At 46.2% G+C, this 22,222-nt stretch overlaps 1 protein-coding gene across 1 annotated transcript in view; it reads left to right on the forward strand.

Annotated features, from left to right (window-relative positions):
* Nucleotides 1-3,415: 3,415 nt before the first annotated feature.
* Nucleotides 3,416-22,222, forward strand: part of LOC130127543 (disintegrin and metalloproteinase domain-containing protein 12) — a 101,185-nt gene continuing 82,378 nt past the window's right edge. The window contains exons 1-3 of the mRNA XM_056297215.1: nt 3,416-3,541; nt 18,687-18,808; nt 20,822-20,895. Of these exons, the coding sequence (XP_056153190.1) occupies nt 3,436-3,541; nt 18,687-18,808; nt 20,822-20,895 (302 nt within the window). The 5' untranslated portion in view covers nt 3,416-3,435. The remainder of the gene's footprint in view (nt 3,542-18,686; nt 18,809-20,821; nt 20,896-22,222) is intronic.

The following is a 22,222-nucleotide window of genomic DNA, read 5'->3' on the forward strand; positions in this document are numbered from 1 at the left end:
GAGAGAGAGAGAGAGAGAGAGAGAGAGAGAGAGAGAGAGAGAGAGAGAGAGAGAGAGAGAGAGAGAGAGACCCTGCGTTCAGTACATGCATGCGGGTGTGCATGTGCGTGGGCGCTTAGGGGTTCAGGTTCTTATAATCCAATTTTACTTCAGAAGCATATGGGCTTTGCAGAGATGGGATGGTGATCTATTGCCAGACTTCTGACACAGAGTGTGAATTGTGCTCTCGTTGCAGAAATTGTTGGATCAGATCCTTCAAAGGGGCAATGACTGAATGGAGCTGAGGACTGGTCGTCAACAGAATAGGAACGAGCACAACCGGATGAAGTCAATCGATGCAGGGCCCGTGACAGTGATGAATATCAACGTAATTATCAATAAACTAGATGGTATCGGGTACTTTGCCATTCAAAGTCACGACGGAATGAAGATAACGGCAGGAAACCATGCCCCGAGACTTTGCTGCTGTGCACGCCTGTCATGGTGGATGCCGCTAACGCTTTGACTAAGGCAGTGAATACATATACTCTACAAAACATGCTGTTTGTCAGTGTCATGTTGTTTTGATCGGATTCTGCGGGCCTCTCCAGGATGATGATGTGAGACATAATCATTCATTGTGCATCACAGGCCCAGCAGGTACTGTCTTCAGCCGCCCCCCCCCCCCCGCCGCCCCCATTATGCAACTGACAATCAGACTGATTCGCGGACTGAAGTGGTCACGGCCATCGTTCAATGCCAGCTATTAACGAGGAGTTGGGAGGAATGTGACCCCTCCTCTCTTATTGTGAGCATCCTGCTAATGGACAGTGCCCAGTTGAAAGGCACTTTTGTCTCTGTCTTTGTCTCTGGACGGAATGGCCTGCCATCCCAGATTTAGATTTGTGTGCTATGATCCACCGTGAACGTGCCCAGAGTGCTGCGGGCCAACGTGATGGAGCAGGGAATAAATCAAAAGCGAGATGTGTGAATACTTATTCTTAACATAATCCACAACACCCAACCCCCTCCCCCCCCATTTTTCTCTTCATGTTTCTTTTACTAATTGGTCTCTCAGCCAGACTACTTTGATAGTCCAACTCAAATGATGTCTCATCCATCTAAATTTGCTGAGATGTCTCCAAGTAAACAAAAGACAGCCGCTCTCTTTTCGCTAGAAGTGCTCCATATGGACGTGTGTGTGTGTTTGTGTGTGTGTGTGTGTGTGTGTGTGTGTGTGTGTGTGTGTGTGTGTGTGTGTGTTCATGGTGGAGGATCCAGTAATAACAGCATACATGGTTGTATAATTGTTTCATCCTACTTACTGAAATGGGTCTGGGGGTCTTTGCTCTGTGTTTCCTTCTCTGCTCAAGAGGGGTTTTTCGTCTTTCACATTTTGAGCTCATCTGCCATTCCTCTTTGTTCAACAACGTAAAGTGAAATAAAAAAAAATGCAAATTATTTCTTGCAAGATTTCTACATCTGAGTTGTATGTTCCCTTTCTTTTTTTTTCTTTTTCTTTTTACAAATAAAATGTACTGATGAAAAACCCTCTCCGGGCTGTGCTTGTTATCTGTGTTAAGTCCATGTTACAACAGAGGAATAATAGCACAGCTTCACCCTTCTTATAAGCACCATCGGTTCCTTTATGGTAATAGATGTGTGCACAGCAATTTCACCGCCTGTTCCTCGCTCCACATATGACGTCACCTTAACGTCGGCACCCCTCAGTGCACAGCCCATAGAGAAGAGCTGGGAAGATCAGCTCATGCCAGGTCCCGGTGTCGAGCCCCGGTGCTATCAGCATCATATTTGGTGCTCGCAGAAGAGTTTGGGGAGATGGGGGGGGGGGTTTCTCAGCATCACAGCAATAGCAAGGCAATGTAAGCCACCAATCTGACGTGCATGTGTGACTGCATGATAAGCATGCATGCTGGAGGAGTCTCGATGATGTTTTCGGATTTTCCACCATGCAAAGAGAAACTTTTGGCACCCCACTTGCCCGTTGACTTGTGTTTGTTTTCCGGTCTTATTTCCTGAATATTATAGCGAATTAATGGGGCAGCCCGGGATCCGCCACAGCCGGGACGCGAACCCGTATCTTCTACTCCGCAAGCGACCACGTTAACCAGTCAACTAAAGGGTCCGACCCGTTAATCAAGGACCATCGTGTCTACGTATCCATGCACGTTACAATACGTTTAATTACACAGAGCCATCACTTTTTGACAGGTGTGTTGACAATTCGTCCTACTCTGCCGAAATGCCCCAAGCCTTTTTAGAAGAAGAATTACGTTATTGCCTATACGCACACCAGAACCGGGCTAACTGGCTTTGATGGTGGGAGGAAACCGGACCAAACCCACGCGGACAACATGCAAACTCCACACAGAAAGGACCTGACACGGCCTGGGTTCGAACTCACAACTTACTTGCTGTGCGGCAACAGCGCTAACCACTGGGCCACCGTGCTGCCCGGTAACCCTCATCCCAACTCGCGCATGCGTAATAACGCTTGGTAGGACTATTTAATAGGGCGGGATGACACGTTAGAACACCGGGCCGTGCAGATGATAGACTGCGTCCGGTCAGCGGAACCAAACATCGGTTTCTACTTGTGAAACATATTGACTCAATGAATTATTAAACACGAGATTTATTTATTTATTTATTTATTTATTGTAGGGTTCGACACACACGATGCATGCATTAGGCATACATTTTTTTGCACATTTTATTTGCTGAGCTCGTTAAATATAAAGCACGTAGGTGTGGTATGTGGGCTACGTGCAGCCCCGTTATAGGGAGCAGTCGATAGGAGAGCCCAAAGGAGCAGAGCAGAAGTCAAGGAGCTTTGCATGACATGCATAACCCCCCCCCCCCCAATAAAGTGCTTTCAAGTCTGTCTCTTTAGATAACTGAACAAAACATGTCCCCATAATTAAATTACATCCGCGAGTGAAGGATACGTCAGTCATATATGGTTCATATTTACAGTCAACGTGGGGTTCGGCAGGCGGCGTTAGGACCCGGGGGGAGGCCTCCAGCCAAACACATGGTCCTACTCATGAGACAATATTTCTTCTGGTCCCGTAATTGCTCTGGAATTGATCTTGACTCCGGTGCACGAGCAACACGCTGCATCTCTCTTTTTTTTCTCGAACCAGTGTTTCCGTCGCCTGTTGTTACGCGTTCCTCCGATTTCCGCACTTTTACGCACGGCGCGTCGCGGGCCGGACACCGCCGTGGATGGGGAAGAGCGCTGAGCTGGAACCGCGGTATTGGGGGGGATCTCTCATTCATACTCGGTCATATTTCAGGAAGTCGTTCGCGTGTCCCGCCGCTCATCAGCTGTTGAGCCGTGGCTGTATGATGGTGGCGGTGCTGCTGCTGCTGCTGCTGCAGTGAAAACAGTTTGGCTTGTCCTTCCTGTCCATCCATCCTCCGCCGGGCACCATGAGCAACCGGCTCCGGAGTCTCAAGTTGGCGTTTTTGACAGCGCTCCATTGTTTGCTGGTGACTGGATGCGTCTGCGGGGATGCGCACTCCACGTTTCCTGAAGGTAAGAGTTTGGGGATTGGGTGTTTTCCTCCTTTTCTGTTTTTCCTGCTTTATCTAACATCGATTCAATAGAAGAAGAAAAAAGATCTATCTATGATGTCTTCGCTGCACAAAAAGTAAAATCAGCGCAGCCGTTTTCTTGGCTCTTCAATATCGACTGTATCATTGTGACCCGAAGACATGTGCTTTTTTTTATGACCATTAATAATTTTCACATGACTTTATGTGAAAAGCTCTTTTGTATTAACCCTTGAAATTGTGTTGCTATCAATGCTGAGAGTGCCATTTCTATTCTTTTGTGTCTGTTCTGATTACAAAGACAGACCCCTCTTCCTCAGTTTCTTTTTCTTCTTCATCATCTGGTGTACCCAAGTGAAACATCTTCTGTAAAAGCAGGACTGTCACACTGATGGACTGACTAATCTCCCATCTGTTATGAGATGTAATGGTTAGAGCATGGTGTCCAGCCCGGTTTGAGTCAAGGGGTTTTGTCTCCGAGGAGAGATTTCTGCTCAGTCCAATAACAATAAAGTGTCTGTCACAGTCGAGCGTCGGACCAGTCATGGGGAAACGTATATCGCTGGGTTGAACTGGAGCAACTTGTCCACCATTGGGGAGAGTTCAGGAGCGCATCAAGCACAGCTTTTAATACCTCAGCATGAGACAGAGACGTCAGGGACAGTGTTTAAATGTGTTGTCACAGTCTGCGTGCATGTGTGTGTGTGTGTGTGTGTGTGTGTGTGTGTGTGCATGCAAGTGTGCGTGCGTGCACATGTATATGTGCATATCTGTTATGAGTGTGTGTGCACCTGACAATGTGACACTGAGATCTCCCTCTCCCAGAGGGGGATCAACACTCATCAGGGGCTCCCTCAGGTGAGCAGCAACAAAGGACCATCACACCGCCTTTAGCTATGAGCGCTGTTGGCATCCACAGGCGTCTCCACATCTGTACACATACGCACACCCCTGCCAGTCACGCTGCGCTGTGGGTTCGGGGGGGGGGATTAATTACGAGCCCAAGTGAATGTGTCAGAAAGAGGGATTTGAAGGCTGTGGAGGTATTCATTTATTCATCACTGGCTTATGCTGGATACGAGATGTTCTTGATGTGTCCCGTCCCATTCGGCCAGAGGCGCGTCATCCGCCATCATCTTCAAGTGTGTCGAGACTGTGTGAGCGACTGGCAAGAGCGGCACAGTGTTTACCTGGTTGGAGGTCATTTGGACTGATTGGGAAAGATGCCCATCGGGAGAGGTGTGCGAACAGGTGCTAATAAACCCACGACGGAGACGGGGCTAAATCTAAACGGGCCGAAGTAGCCGAGTGCTGTGAAACGCAGCGCGGTACCTGACTTTTGTGTTAAATGAGTGGAAATCATTAGTGCTCCCCTTTATGAGCCTCCGCTCTGCCTCCAGACTGTTCACTTTTTTTCCCTTTCTTTTTTTCCCCCTTTTTTCTTCTAATTTATTCTCGACTGGGCCCATGCCCTGTCAGAAATCCAAGGCCTCTAAGAAGAGCTCGGCTCCATATGCAATGTCATGTTTGCATGCATTTTTAATGGGGCCTTTCCTTGAGTTTGCTTGTTGTTTTTATTCCCCTTGTCTTTTTTTTTTTACACATGTTCCTGTCCTAAGTGGGGATCACTTGTGAGTGATTTCCTCCGATGACTGACACACTTGGTGTCAGGCGCTATTTACTAGCCAGCTGTGCTGCTTCAGCCAAAATGACTCCCTCCGCCCGGAGCGCCACGAGCAGCCGGGCCGATGAACCCTCGTGCAAATAAAAGTGGAGCTTTGAATGTAGTTTTGGTCCGGAGTTGAACCTTCCCTGCAGCGAGCGGCGTCTTGATGGACATGTCCCCAACGTGACCAATGTCACATCAGAAGTATTTTGATATCCAGGCCTGACAGATTGACAAGTGAGACTGGGCCAGTGTCTCACCGGGCATTGAGACAGACCAGCCAGCCAGTTGCTCTTCTGCGGTGGGGATATTTATACCGGATGGGGGCTGGGTGGGGGGGCGGATAGCTGGCCTGCGCTGGCGTGGCTTCACCCTCCATGTTTTGCATCACGTTCTTCTGAGCTGTTTTGGACTCATTTGACCCCCATCTAAAAAGTTTAACAGGCCAGCTGAAACCCGACACTCCACTCTGGGCGTTCTCATTGGACTTTCACACCCAGACGGGTCAGAGTTCGACTCAACACAGCCCTCCTCTGGGTCTTGTCACTCTCTCTTCTGCACAGAAAGCCAGTTTGGCTCAGATTTCAACACTCAGTGTCAAGTTTATATGGGCTAACTCATTTTCCACCAGATTTGTGCTTTTTAGTACATTGTCATAGCAAGGTGTAAACCCATACAGGTCATTTGTGCTGCTTTACAGTGCAACCTTTGGTGTCGCATATTAAGTCTTTAAACTTGTTGACCATACGGTGTGGTTTTTCTGGTAAATGTAGCGTTGTTTGAGCGCTACATACAAAACCCAGAGCTCCATTCAAACTGAAACAGAGTCGCCAGTGTTGTTGTGTCAGCACCTTACCCCGCCGCCAAACTTAAATACATGGTTGAACCCGAGTTTGAGCCGTTGGTGTTGTTGAATCTGTTGGCAAAGGTCTTCAGCGAACTTTGTCTGCCATCTGCTTGTTAGCTACAACAGCTCTGATTCCTCCTCGAACCTGGCTGCCTGCCTCAGTCTTCCACCTTTACATCTGACGGTGGAGATGTAAAACGTGGTGTACTGTAACAGCTTTCTCAGGGAAGTTCTCACTGACAGTAACTACTAAAATAAGCAGATAGATAGATAGATAGATAGATAGATAGATAGATAGATAGATAGATAGATAGATAGATAGATAGATAGATAGATAGATAGATAGATAGATAGATAGATAGATAGATAGATAGATAGATAGATAGATAGATAGATAGATAGATAGATAGATAGATAGATAGATAGATAGATAGATAGATAGATAGATAGATAGATAGATAGATAGATAGATAGATAGATAGACGGATGGATGGATAGATGGATGGATGGATGGATGGATGGATGACTTGATAGACACGTTATTGGGAAATTACAGTGTCATTACAGCTTGCACCCAATATCAAAAATATACACAATAACAAGACTATAAAGTAAGAATTATAGAGAATATACACAAACTAAACTAAACTAAAGTACTTGGTGTCTATAAAATGAAGTTGAATCAAGAGATGTATGCTTATATATAAGAGCAGGGTGGATCAAGAGCATTGGTAGAAAAACACAAACTAAAAATAAAACTACAGATATAGCAGATGTACATTGAGAATGCATTTCCACATGTTCAGTTATTGCTTAGGGTACAGATATTCAGTTGTTGTATACTGCACGTAATAGCAAGCTGACAGATGTACATTGCACATAATTAAGTAATAAATCTCATCTCGTAATAGCCAGTATTTGGAAGTATTAAAAGGAAAAGTTTGTTTGAATGTAAAGCTTCAGGGTTGTGAGTTTAAATGTATACTTTCTTTCTAAATGTTTCAATCTGTTCTAACAAGACTATAAGAAAAATATTATATCTTAGAAAGTTTCAAAAATATAGATTTTTTTTTGCTATTTCTGAACAATCTTGTGATTAATACCCACAATTTATTATCTCTTTTCCAAAGTCATCATCCTCATCATTGGCAGCCACTCAAAGTGAGTATGACTGTCCTTTCTGTTGGATTGTCTACTTGTGGGTCTTCAGATGGCTGTAGAGGCCGATCCGTGATCCGCATACCTTAGTGCAGTGTGGACAGGGGAAAGTGGTGATGGTTGGTGGTGGTGGTTGAGCATTTTTCTCTCTCCTTGTGGCGCTGTTGCTTTTTTTCTGCAGCACAGTGGAGTTCCATTTCATGACGTGCAGCTCCTTCCTGCATGGATTTCTTCCAGGAGCGCCTATCCAGTGAAATGTGTTCCCAGTTGCTCTCAATGAGATGTTGAATTTCTTCAGACTGGTCTTGATATTGTCTTTGAAACAAGCTCGCTCACCTTCCTTCAGCCGGGAGTACAGGATCTGTTTGGGGAGATGTGTGTTGGACATGCGGATGACATGGCCTGTTCATCGGAGTTGATTGCTGCAGTATTGTGGAGGTGATGCTTGTCATGTTGGCTTCTTCCAGAATGCTGATGTTGGTGCGTCTGTCCTCCCAGCTGATCCTCAGGATCTTTCATAAGGATCTTTGGTGGTATTGTTCCAGGGTTCTCAGGTGCCTGCTGTATAGGTGGTGCATGACTCTGCTCCATACAGCAGGGGTTGGGAGAACGACAGCTCTGTAGACCCGGAGTTTTTTTTGGGCCTTTAGGTCTCGGTCTTCAAAGACTCTTTTCCTGAGTCTGGCGTAAGCGCCACTGTCACAACTCAGGCGATAGGTGATCTCAGAGTCGATGTCAGCTTTTGAGGAGAGAAGGCTGCCAAGGTAGGGGAAGGATGCCTATGCGTGACTTTATTTAACGTTGGGAGACTGGTGCACAGACAGCCACCACACGGTCCTTGACAGATCTGGGTCAGGATCCAGTGGCATGGAGTCCAAGACAACTGGGGGCCCATTTCTGCTGCAGCCTTCATCCACCTTCCCAGCCATTGTGATGCTTCCCTAAAGTCAGCCATCATCCTCTGTTCCACCGTTGAGGTCTTGGTTGGATTGATCTTTGTCAGAAACCTCCCCTTGACCTTACCGCCACAGGTGACCCTGCCAGGAGCATAGCTCCAGGCGGCATTGCTCTTGGGATCTCAGGACCACGCCAGCTTCTCCACCACAACAAGGTGACAATCCATGGAGTTTTCCAAAGTAGAAGGCACTTGACAGAGCTAGTCAAGGAAGTAGCTTGGTTACACTTTTTGACTAGCGTCTATGACTTCATCACTAGGAAGCCTTTTTTACATGTTTTCTCATATCCCCAATTACTTTTTTTGTTGGAAGTTAAAGCTTTTGAATATACAGAGAAAAATCTTAGCGGAAACATAATCAGTGTTCTTCATTTGGGATATACAAAAAATCCTGACCAAAATTTCTCATATTACACCATGTTTAAGGTAGTTCAGGTAGTGTTATTTTCTTTATCTCTCCGTATCTTTATTTCGCCAGAGTTCTTCTAAAAAAAAATGCCTGATGTCCCAATGAGCTGAACTCACAGTAAACATGTCTTTGTCAGAAGTCTGGTGCAGTGCAATCATTTTGCTGGAGTTATTGATTTGAATGTCCTCTCTTGTTATCCAGATCACAGAACAAGTTTGTTTTTTGTTTTTTTAATTCCCATCATCAGAGTGTGCATTCAAAATGCAGCATGATGAAACAGAAAAAAATAATCAACTTTTTATCTGGAAGGGTTTCAGAGGGCATTCCAGCTCTGGAGGCAGGACAGGAGAGCAAGTGTCGGGCCAAAGGAGGGGCCTCAACAGAAAGCTTTGACATCAGCCCAACGAGGATCACGTTGTCCAACCTTATATTTTTCGAGAGGTTGTTCTGATGTAAAGTTACCTAAAATATCAGAAAATATGTATGACTAAAATGACCCTTGAGAACCTATCCTCCTGGTTATCAACACAGTTAAACCATTTCAGAAAACCAATCTGCTTCTGGCAATAAATCACATCGTCTGGACAGTCAATGAATTGTTATCATCAGTCTGTCGGTCGTTCAGTTTTCAAATAATTGCTTAGCATCACGCAAGTTAGCAAGCTAGCTAGCTAGCGATCAATAAAGAGTCATGTGACTCAGGGCCATGCCCCCTCAACCTGCAGAGAATTGGCTGTGAGGGGGCGCTAAAACAGTTATAAGATATCAAGTAATACTTCTGAAGCTATTAAAAATGACACTCTTAACATTGATATTTCACAATAAAACTTCATCTGATCTGATCTCATCATCAGCTGCTTTTCCGGGGTCAGATCACGGTGGCAGTAAGCTAAGTAGGGCACTCCAGACGTCCCCTCCCCAGCATCGTCATCCAGCTCCTCCTGGAGGATCCCAAGGCGTTCCCAGGCCCGATTGGACATGTAGTCCCTCCAGCGAGTTCTGTGTCTACCCTGGGGTCTCCTCCCAGTTACAGTTCCCAGTATCCCAAAACGATAAAACTTGTCTGACTAAATTGAAATTATTGGACTGAATCTTTAGTATAGTAAGATGAATAGCTATGCAATGGGTGGTGACCATGCTAGATGTTGAAGGTCCCATGAAATGACATTTGGAGCACTGCAATCTCCACGATTTGAGTTATATCAGAATGGAACTGAATGGTTAGGTTGGGTTTTGTGAGGGGAGGGAGCTTTATTTGACTAATAGTTAGTAACGGATGGGCTGGGATATGTTGTTGGCTAGTTTCAGTTTGATGGTAGAAGATCCCTCTTCTCCTCTCCATCTCGCTATCAATTCATTGGACATTTTTGCTGGTGTAAGTGCATGCTGACATAGCTAAAACATTTTGTTTGCATTGTGTTTAGTTTCATGAACACAAAGCTAAGAAATGTTTTTATGAATTTGTCGAACATAACATTAGATGTAAATTAAGCGCAGCTAAAATATGTAGCAAGAATGAAAATACATTTTTCATATAGGACCTTTAATAGGAAAGTAAAAGCTGACGGTGTTGAGACTCTTCACGGCTCATTTGGCCCACTCTGCCGTACCCCTGGAGAAAGTTAGGATGGAATTTCTCAATGGCTAGGATTTCCATGGAAAGGGACCTCATCCAAATCTCTGATTTACATAAAACACTGCAAGTACAAAAAGGGGAACATTTCTCAGCTTGAATAGGTTCCATGTTGAGGTGTATGCTTGCTGCAGTCCGAGTCCCCCACTGAGATTTGAAACATAGGAAAATATACCTAGCCACAGATAATCCATCATGCAACCTGGCATACAACATCCGCCCAGATTTCGTCTCCCTATCCTTGATGGAAATCAAGGGCGAGCAGGGATGTATTTTGGATGACTAGGCTGACATGTTAACAGGAACATGGAAGGTCACCTCCTATCTAGGTGGACTCCTTCCAAATTGGCACTGCTGAACTTCTTTTCTGCGGCCCGTTGTGTTGTCTGCCTCTCCCTCTGATGTATGTTCCAGAAACAGGCCTGTGATGTATTTTTAAGTGAAATGGAGCTACCAGCTCATCAAGTCTCTACAGACAGAACCGTGGCCATATCAGCTTCACCTACTGATAAAAGGTGGTTTCAAGTTTTAAAAAACTTGCTTGTCCTTCGAAAAGTTCATTCGACAAAAAAAACCCCAAAAAAAAAAACCATCATGATTTCATTGAACATCTACAGCATATGACTCTTCGCTGTTTTGATGATCCACCACAAAGACAGGGCTGTATTTCACAGCCCCGACCTTCAAAGATTATGCCTCAAATCAAGCGATGGCGTGGCCGCCACCAGCGCAGCTGTGTACTGTACATTCAAATATGGGAGCCCAAGATGATGGAAGCCACCTCCCCCCATTTCTCTTTCTAGTGGAACTGGTGGAGGTTTTTTTTTTTTTTTTTTTTTGTTACTTTGAGTGTGTGCCAGACATGTGCTTCCCATGACACACAGAGAAAGAGTTTTAAAGCCCTGTAAATGAAATCCATCATGGGGACCATATTAACAGGCTTTTTATACAGCACTGCTCCAGAAGCTGCTAGACTTTGACCTTTGTTGCCAGGCTCGCAGGCACATAGCCAGGCATAAGGCTGGGCCTTCACATCGGGGGTGGGGCGTGGCAGTGTCATTCACCGGAGGTATAACGGTACCGGTTTCTCAGATAGCATTGACGCCCCCCGCCCCCGGGGGCCCCCTGCTGAGCCAAGGGAAATTTTTGTGGAAGGACCATCCATTTCCTGTACGATAATTATGTGCTGACATCAGGGTAGTGTCACAGCAAATGGGTTTGGTATGAAAGGTGAGGACGGAGGGGAGAGAGAGCGAGGGGGGGGGGGGCGAGAGAGCACAATGAAACCTATTCACCAGTAGAGGGAGCTTGGGACTTTGACCGTCTCAACGTTTAACAGCCGGATTCTGAAGGCTGTTGCGCTCCTAAAAAATTATGTTAAACCAATAAATCACCCTCGATGGACGACTCTAAACACTGCTACATTTTGACAGTTAGGGGACCCCCCCCCCCAACCTGACCCCAAACCCCGTGTCCATATAAGCATGAAGTCGCCAGCAGGTTTGCATGTCCCCATGATGGATGTCCAGGCTTGTTGACATTGTGTCCCCTGCCTGGGATGAGGTGTTTACCGTGGAGGCAAGCCAAGATCACCGGCCACTTTTCACCTTTGCCTTGCAATCTCCTGCCGTATGGCAAGAAAGGATTATTTGGAGGGTAGGTTGAAGAAGATGAGACTTGAGTGCGATGAGGAAGGGTGACGACCTTCATTGTTTTACCAGCGGCGTCATCCGCAGTGGGACCCCTGGTATGATGGGCCCTTAACCAGATAGCACACATGCTATCATTAATGCCCCCTCGCCGACGCATCATTCATCATTCGATTCAAAGTCATAAAATCTGGTTGAAGGAGCACAATTTGTCCACTCTCGTGGGGGAAACGTTGAGTTCATGGTGTGCATATCAATCAGCCTTTTGAAAAGAACAATAGCTATCATGTTGTTGTCCCCCCCCCCACCCCCAAGAACCTACTCCACTACTTTTTTCCCATCGTTTGATGTCAGGAACAACTGTTAGATGAAAAACTTTGTTGGCCTTTGTATGGCTTCAATCCAAGCTGTTCGCTGATTAAAAGACACCCCCTCTCTCCTCTCACAATGACTGTGGATAGGAGCCATTGATCCAAGAGAAAGGATGGGTGGTGATCATCTTATGAGATTCGCCGTATCAAGAACACACTTCCATATGGCACCTGGGAAATACCCGGGCTCTCCCCTTTATCCCTCCTGTTATCTCGTCGACAATTTGGCTCTCGGTTCAGCCCGGTTCATACTTATCGCTATCCGTTGATTGAGTCCATATGCTCTTATTTCGAGCTCATTTGTTTTCCAAGGTCTCACCAGTAACTTAGCGTGCTGTCCTCCCTCTGTCAAACAATGCTGGATCCGTCTCCAGCTCCCACACACTTGTTTTTGCACTGTCGAAGGCTTTTTTGCATGTCAAAGACTCTCCTTCAAGCTGCCAAAGGCGTTGTTCTTCATTTTTAATCAGTCACTTTTTTTTTTTTAAGAGTGGAGGCAGAGATGCTGTCAAAGTGACTTTGGGAAGTCCGTCTTTGTGTGTGCCTCCTTGCCACTAGTCATTGGGATAAGAGTGAATAGGAGGCCCTGTCTTGACCTCTTTTACCTGAGTGTTCACCGGGGAGGCTGCATGACCCATCGCACTGGGGGTTTCGGCACCCCGCGGGAGATATGCCCTCATCAGCCCCGCGGATGGAAAGCACACCATGCCATTTGTGGTGAGGGAGCAGAGGCTGTTATGAATGCATTATTTCCCAGTCGCCTGCCGGGGAGAGTGAAAGGCTGCTGCGTGCCAAAACAACGGGCTCTGGGGTTTAATAAAACCATGCAGTTGTTGCTTTGTTTGGGAGCAACAGGGGAGAGACCAGGATGGGTGATATGATACAGCAGACAATAAGGACATATGGAAAATATCATAGAATGGTTGTGGCCTTGATTTTTTAAGCAGCAGACAAGCAAGGGGACCGGGGGGGGGGGGGGTCGTCCCTTTGATTCCTGGGATCCAACAGCTCAGGACATGATGGAGGGATGCATTTGCCTCTAGACAGCTGGCAGCAAGTGCTACACGGTGGACCGAGGTCCATGGAAGTGCTGGTCTCTGAGCCGACTGCTGGTGTCTAGTGCTGCATGATGTGGAAAATTTTATCTATTTATTTATTTATTTGAATCCCCCCCCATTTTTCTCCCCAAAGGTACTTGCCCCGTTAGCCCACTCTGCCGGGCCGTCCCGGTCGCTGCTCCACCCCCTCAGCCGGTCCGGGGAGGGCTGCAGACTACCACATGCCTCCTCCGATACATGTGGAGTCACCAGCCACTTCTTTTCGCCTGACAGTGTGGTGTTTCGCCAGGGGGATGTAGTGCGTGGGAGGATCACGCTATTCCCCCCAGTTCCCCCTCCTCCCTGAACGGGTGCCTCGACCCACCAGAGGATGCGCTAGTGCAGCGACCAGGACACATACCCACATCTGGCTTCCCCACCCGCAGACACGGCCAATTGTGTCTGTAGACCAAGCCGGAGGGAACACGGTGATTCGAACCGGCGATCCCCGTGATGGAAGGTACCAGAATAGACCACTATGCCACCCAGACGCCGTGGGAAAGGTCATTATCATGATAACTCTAGGGAGTTTTACACAATATCCGTGTATGTCACAGTATCTGCTTGAAAATACAAAAGCAACATGTTTAATAATCCAGCTGAGATTCAACACATTAAACTGTTAATGTAAAGTTGTGTTTTTTAATGTAGATGACCAAATGGTGTATCGAAATATCCGAATTTCATCCTGATACAATAGCACGGGTGGTACACGGGTTGCTACACAGTCGCTCTGAGTCCATGAGAAAAGCAATTATCCCATATAAATTCCAGAGGTGCAGAACAATGCTGTCTTGCTGCGGAGCTAAAGTGGATGTGTTGCATGTTTGTATCCTATGCATGGAAATGAGAAGGCAGCTGCAACACTTACACACTCCCAAATAGGCAGTACAGACTAACGAATAGGCAGTACAGACTAACGAATAGGCAGTACAGACTTGACTGTACTATACTGTATTCTTAACAAGGCATTCTAAGGGATGCTGATGTCAAAACTTTATTCGTTGTTAACTCTGTAATCCATTTCAGACAAACAAAAACACATGTGCACACACACACACACACACACACACACAATCATAAGAACGCACACGTACTCACAAATGCACATGCACACATGCAAACACACATAAACATACAAACAAACAAAAACATGCACATACACACACAATCATAACCACACAAACACAAATATACACACACGCACTCACAGATGTACATACACATACACACATGCAAACACACACAGACACGATACACATACAAACAAAACACATGCACATGCACACACACACACACACACACACACAATCATAACCACACAAACATAAATATACACACGCACACGCTCTCACAGACGCACATACACATGCACACACACATACAAACAAAAACACATGCACAAACACATACAACCATTTGAACGCACACGCACAAATACACATCTGCACATGCGCTCATGCTCACAAATACACATACACATGCACACTTGCAAACACACACATACACATAGAAAGAAAAACACATGCACATACACACATTCATAACCACACAAACACAAATATATACACACACACACACTCACAGATGCACATACATATGCACACATGCATGCAAACACATACATACACATGCAAACAAACAAAAACACATATGCCCATACACACACAATCATAAATAAGCACATGCACACACACTCACAGATGCACATACACATGCACACATGCAAACACACACGTACACATGGACACACAAACAAACAAAAGCAGAAATGCACATTCAAACACACATACACACACAGTCATAAGCACACACACACATGCACACACACTCACTCACAGATGCACGCACCCATGCACACATGCAAAATGCATACATATAATCTACACATCCACTCACACAGAAACTGGTTGTCAGGTCCACGGACACCCAATCCCCCAAACTTTATGGCGGCACTAATAATGGCACAAGCTCTCCTTGTGTACAGTGGTGCAGAAAGGGAGCTGATTGTGGCCAGAGCTTGACTTTATTAAGACCTCTGTTTACACTCTCTTTTATTGAACATATAAATAAGACCTGACGTTGTGGTGCCACTTTTACTGCTCCCCTAATGCTTCGAGTGGCTCTTATAGCTTTCTTGGTAACAAAGGCTACTTACACACTCCGCACACCACCGCCCCACGGCTCCCCGACTTGTACGGACATTACTCTTTGGCACATGACGAAATGAAAAGAGCTACACGGCCCATTTTCACCCTGCCTATGCCATTTCTAAGAGTGAATCAAACCATCGAGCACTTCAGGTTAACATTACATTACATTACATTACATTAACAAAGTGCTCCTCTGACACCCGGCCTTTGAAGTCAGGACACCAAAACGGAGCAGGGTGGTGCATCTCATCAGCAAAGCTGATGTGAGGCGGCACAGGAAAGCTAATGGCTCTTGCATCTGTGTGTGAGCCCCGCTTATAAAGTGCTGACCTCAGCATGGACCTGACCCCTCTCTGTCAAATGAGAAACCTCCGTCTTTGTTCCCTATCTGTTTGGACAGTTTTGCCTCTGTGTGTTTATTGGTGTCCTGCCCTTATCAGGCCTTGTTTTGTATTTCCTTACTCAGCAGGCGCACCTCCTCCCTTCTCCCCCAGACAGCGAAGGGGTTTTTTTTGGGGGGGGGGGGTGTTCTTGAGAACTAATGAGAGTCAAATGTTTTCTCTTGCTGCATGTGTGTAAGCCTGTCCCGTCCTTGGCAGCGCCTGCTTCTCATCATCGGGGCTGATGCTAGGCGAGGACTGCTGAGCTGGTCATCTCTGGCTCAGTGCTATCAGCTGGAAAGGCTCGGTGATGAACTCGGGAGTCGGTGGAGAACCAGAACAAAGGGGCAGCCAGCTCAGCTGGGGAGCACAGTGGCAGGCCGGGCTATTAACACTGGATTATAGGCAGACTCAGCAATTTGGTGGGATGCGTCATTGGTACTGAGGGCAGGGACATATGAGTTAAAGAGAGCTCTTGGAAGGAGGGGGGGGGTAACAGAATCAGCTGGAGTCTGTGGTTATTTTCAACTTATGAAAATTATTGTGGGTACTCGTCTAAGAGGGCAGACATAAAAGTGCATCGAGCGTGTATTTTTTCCCGGTCCTCCCATACAAAACAGCTTAACCGCTGTCTTGAAAATAGGATAGGTATTTTTATGTACAGACCACCCTTCCATTTACCAAAAACTCTAGACCAGCTTGTCTGGTGGGGTTCAACCCCCCCTCCATTTTAATCTACCCAATGAAAAAATGTAATATAGTTTTGAGCGTTATGAGCACATTACTGTTGAAAGGTGCCAGTCTGACGTTTATTGCTTTTTTTTAAGGCAGAACCGGGAGGTGAACCGTCACATTACACCAGCCGTAGCCGTTGCCTAGGCTACGGCTTTGTAAAGTCACGTGTTGACAAAGTCGTCATGTGATTGGTTCATTTTTAATTTGCTCGTTGGTAACGCAACCAATCTCACTCCAGCTCCCGACAGCTATTCTGCTACTCGACGATGTCGGCTTGATTTGGCTAAGGAATCCATTTTTTTATGTCTAATTTTAGTTTTATTATATTTTTTCCGCCCGGTGGTGTGTTTATGCGTCGGTATTCGAGACGTAAACGTGTGAACTGAGTTGCAAAGTAAAACTGGCGTTGGAAGGCGTAACGTAATTTCAAGCTAGTGTAATTTCAAGCTAAAACCATACATAAAAGTTAAAACACCTAAAAGTGCGTCACTGTCAGACTCCTCTGAAATCCGTTCGCCCGTCTGGAAATAGTCGGAAGGAGCGTCGGTGGAGGGGAAACACAAGCAAGCGTTTGTTTTGTACCAGAACAAACGAGTCTAACAAGCCCCGTCCACGGCTCCGCGTCGCTTCCCCGCCCGGGGGAGCCGACTGTTTTTTAGGAGTCCCTGTTAGCGAGGTCGGCGACTGGCTAAATTTGGGATTTTCAGTCTCTGTGTTCACGATCGACCTTTTTTTTTATAGAGAGATTGCAGCCCCAGTCTCAGTTATAAGTGGCGCGGTACTTGGTAAGTGGTTGTCTTTCTGGCGCACCGCTCCCAGGCAGTACACTTGGGCACATCAGAATTGGATTTGGGGATTGAATGTATTCTTGAATGACTGGCACTAACAGCAGAGCTCTGAGGACCAGAGCCATTTAGTGGCTCGGTTAACAGTCTTTCAGAACACTACACTTGGAAAGAGAGGAGATAAAAGCATGCTGGGAACAATGGCCCAAAGCTAAGTCTAATCCCTGTACTGTAGCCTGGACACCAGGCCTGTGTTTGGAGTTATCACACCAGCGCCAGCACAGCAACCCGGGCTCCCCTTCTGCTCTCAACTCCACTCCACTCCCCAGGAATTATGGGAGAATTATGTAAATGATCGAATGCCGAGGGGATGGTGGAGGCTGACGCTTCTCATTCGCTTGACGTCTGAGAGTCTTTGATTTGTGGCATCGTGTCTGCAGCTTTATGGTTGCAGAGACAGGCTCCGCCGCACTGCCATTCTCTCTAAACAGGAAGGGAACAGATGTTTATGATGGGCAAGGAGACCTCGTGCATTGGAGATGTCGTTTTTATTTTGTCAGTTTAGATAATTTGTTGTGAAAGACAAAGCATGCAAAGAACTGTTGTGCCATGACATGGTGAAGCCATCAAATACAAAAAGAAAAAAAGATACAAATGCAAGATTATGTTTAAATTACACTTTCTGTTACATGGTTGTTTGTGTTCTGCTTTATTTAGAAACATGTTCATCTTGGTTGTGTCCACAGTACATAGAAGGGCATCCTGGCGGCTTTATGGGCCCTCTGATAATTTGATCACAGCTATGATGAGTTAATTTGCAGTAACTGAATTTCTCCAAGGGGATTAATAAAGGAGCACATGGTGGCGCAGCAGTTAGCGCGGTCACCTCACAGCAAGAAGGTCGTGGGTTTGAACCCCGGGGATGTCCAACCTTGGGGGTCATCCCAGGTCATCCTCTGTGCGGAGTTTGCGTGTTCTCCCCGTGTCTTCATGGGTTTCCTCCGGGTGCTCCGGTTTCTTCCCACAGTCCAAAGACATGTAGGTCAGGTGAATCGGCCATACTAAAATGTCCCTGTGAAAGTGTTGGCCCTGTGACGGCCTGGCGGCCTGTCCAGGGTGTCTCCCCACCTTCCGCCCAATGAATGCTGGGATAGGCTCCAGCAGCCCACAACCCCAGTTAGGATAAGTAGCTTGGATGATGGATGGATGGATGATAATTTGAATGAAACATGGCAAGTATTACATTTATTGCAATGTTATCAAACAATGCACACATTTTGTCCTTTGCAGGAAACCATTTGAACTCGACGATTCAACACAGACCGACAGCCAAGCAGAAAAACTACAGGACAACAGTACCTCTCTTACTGGTCGGACACAACTGGAAACCAGTCACTCTACTCCAGTCCCAGGTGAAGAACAATGACGGGCACACAAATCGTACATGACTGTAAACGAAAGTTAAAGATGTCAAGTTAAAGTTCAAATATATGTATAGCCAGGGAGACGTTTCACTTTTTTGAGTAGTGGTCTTGTGGGGTTCATCAGGGTATCTACTGCAGCACACTTCAGACATAGCAAGCAGTGAAATCTGAACATGTGTTCTGCATCCAAGGAGGGGAAGACAGGGAAGCACTATGCAGCCCACTGGAATGTTAATGAAATCTGGGATCCTTAGTGAAAAAGTGCCAGACCTTAAAAAAAAAAAGATGATGTACATGGCTGCCAGGCACACCTAAAAACACGGCTTGGGTTTCCCAGATCTATTACTGAGTCTATTCATAGGCGAATTCGTTTTTTCAGGGCTTAAACAAAAGCAGAGTGTATGTTTCCTTTGGATAGCTTCACTTTGCCGGAAAAAAAGAAACAACAACAATAACAAAAAGACAACGTATGATTCAGATGACAAGGAATATTTACAGCGTAGGTTGTGTTAGATAAGCAGGGAATGTGTTTTAAATGCTCAAATGACTGAAATATTTCTGTCAAAATAACAATCCTAAGAAATGTAGTTCAGCATTCTCCCCCGTCAGAGATGTAAATTGCAGGATGTACTTTGTACAACGCCATAAAGTGGTAGGAGGTCATGGCATCTAAACCGAAAGCCGCTCCAGCTGAAATGAGCAATGCGTTTATCCCAACATGGCTTGTGTAACGATACTGCTTCAGACCTTAAGTGTTCTGCCTCCATATCCTCTCATGATCCGCGAGACTTTCTGCTCCACAGGGTGTGATGGATGACTTAACCCAGAGAGAGTAGTGTGCTCGCCAGAGCTGACTCACACCACACTCTGTGTGTGTGTGTGTGTGTGTGTGTGTGTGTGTGTGTGTGTGCATGTGCATGCATGCGCGCACGCACGTGGTGCATGTGTGCTTGTTCAGCTCTATTTCAGTTTTCAACCATAAGAGTGAGGACATTTTTGCCAAGTGATATTTTGGCCTATTTTGGGGTTAGGACATGGGTTTAGGGTTGAGGGGAGGATTAGGTTAAGGGTTAGGTTAAGGATAGGATTAAGTTAAGGGTTCAAGGTTAGGCATGTTGCTCTGACGGTTGAGGTTAGAGGCCAGGGAATGAATATAGTCAATGAGGGCCCTCACAAGTATAGACAAATAAATGTGTGTGTGTGTTTATTATGTGTGTGTGTTTGGGGTGCACATGTGCGAAGTGTTTGCACGAAGAACAATAGACAGAGATGATGTATAACTACACGCCGCATCCTCTGACTTAACACAGACACATGGCCCCTCACACAGAGTTCTAACTCAGGGCTGCTTAGACTCAGGGTTTTCTCAAGGATTAATGTCAAATGCAATAGAACTATAAAGCTAATCCTCTCAGCTCTTGTTCTAAGATACAAAGGAGCTCCATAAGGATTTCAGACTGCTCCCATCAATTGAAAACAACCGCCTGCACACTTTTTTTCTTTCCATTGTGTCACTGGGTGGCTTATCCGAGCATTTGTAAGCATTAGGGAAAACTCGATAATTCTCGAGTCGTATTTGATGGCTGTCCGTTTTGTCGTCTCCGCGCCGAATATCGGATGGGGTGGGGGGGGGAAAGTGAGCGTCCATCAAATGCAAGACTTTTTTTTTCTCCCTAGTTGTATCTGGCCAATTATCCTAAGCCGTCCTGGTCGCTGCTCCACCCCCTCTCTGCCAATCCGGGGGGAGCACCCCAACTGACCAGAGGAGGTGCTAGTGCAGCGACCAGGACAAATACCCACATCCAACTTCCCACCCGCAGGTACAGCCAATTGTGTCTGTAGGGACGCCCGACCAAGCCAGAGGTAACATGGGGATTCGACCCGGCGATCCCGTGTTGGTAGGAAACGGAATAGACCGCTACGCTATGCAAGACTTTAATGCAATCAAAAGTTTGTCCACTAACTTCCCTTGTCTTCTCTCCTTTCCGTCCATGTCTCCAGGGTCATCCTGCTTCGCTGAAGTTCCTGATTGAAGCGGAAGGTGAGCAGCTGCTCCTGGCTGTGGAGAAAAATGAGTAAGTGTCCCCTCCGTTTGCACACAAAATGGGTGACATATGTCGTGCCCGGGGGTTAAAACTGTGCTCGTACCCGAGCCATGTGATGCACAAAACAGCCAGGGCGGGAAACGACTTGGCTGTTGCAGCTATAGCATGACTCTGACTCCGTGTGACATTTTTTGTTTGCTGAAACAAAGACTTACAAAGATAAAAGTTCCCCCGTAGATCACTCAGACGCCAATGAAAAGCGACACGTTCTCCCTAATTACCCTCCCACTAATTTTTTTCCTCTGATCTTTTGCCGTAACACTGGGGAGGCGGAGGCCTCATTTAAACAACAAACTCCATGCTGTGTGTATTCAGGTACTGTCAACACGCTGTCAATCCAAGAGACGAGCAAAGCCGGGTATCATCATTTGGAAGCGATAACATTTTCAGGATTTGGTGGAGATAGGTCGTTATTTGAGTGAATATTTGTCATCCTCACATTTCTACACATGGTGCAGGAGTGTCTGGCCTCAGTCTCAGGCGGCCTCGCACTCAGACGTGTGCATGTTTGTGAAAAGAGAAGGATGTGATTGATGAAGCAATAGGTTTTCCATCCAGTAACGCTGCCACAGATGAGCAATCAGGGAGTAGAGTTGTCTGTGTGATAGAGTGAAAAAGTGGAGGACGGGAAAAGATAGATGAGATAGAGAGCAAATGAGAGACTGGGGCGGTTTCCCATGCAGGAACAAGCCACGCACCTCCTTATGTTTTTTTAAGTCTCTCTCTGTCGTTCGCTCTCTCTCTCTCCGGCTGTTTCACTCTTCCTGTTGCTCTCCATCCTATATTTACCATGTATACGGATACGAAACCCCTGTTTAGCACCCCATTGGACCACTTTTGGCCCTGATAGCAGCTGCCACACATTATGACAGTGACTCGGCAAGGGCCCAGCAGGGTCCCCGTGTTAAAGCTGACCATGCAGACATCAGTGCTTTGTTGCCCAACACAAGGTTGATGGGTGGATGCTCCCTTCTACAGATACCGTGTTTGAGCTCATCCCAAAGAAGATCAATTGGATTTATATCAGGCGATTGCAGTGGGCATGTCATTCATGTCATTTGACCTGAATGTTTCTCGAACCATTTCCTGGATGACTTTTCCACTAAGACAGGGAGCAATATCTTGTTGAAAGTACCCATCCATTCTGGGTATATGATGGCCATGAATGGGAGAACCTGGTCTTGCATCAAGAAGTTGAGCAGAGATGGGCAACATGATCCAGAAAGCGCCAGTGTGGGTGCAGGTCTTTGTTCTAACCAAGCAGTTACGCACCTGATTCTGTTGTCAACCAGTAAGC

The sequence above is a fragment of the Lampris incognitus genome, chromosome 17, assembly GCF_029633865.1.
Source record: "Lampris incognitus isolate fLamInc1 chromosome 17, fLamInc1.hap2, whole genome shotgun sequence".
NCBI lineage: Eukaryota > Metazoa > Chordata > Actinopteri > Lampriformes > Lampridae > Lampris > Lampris incognitus.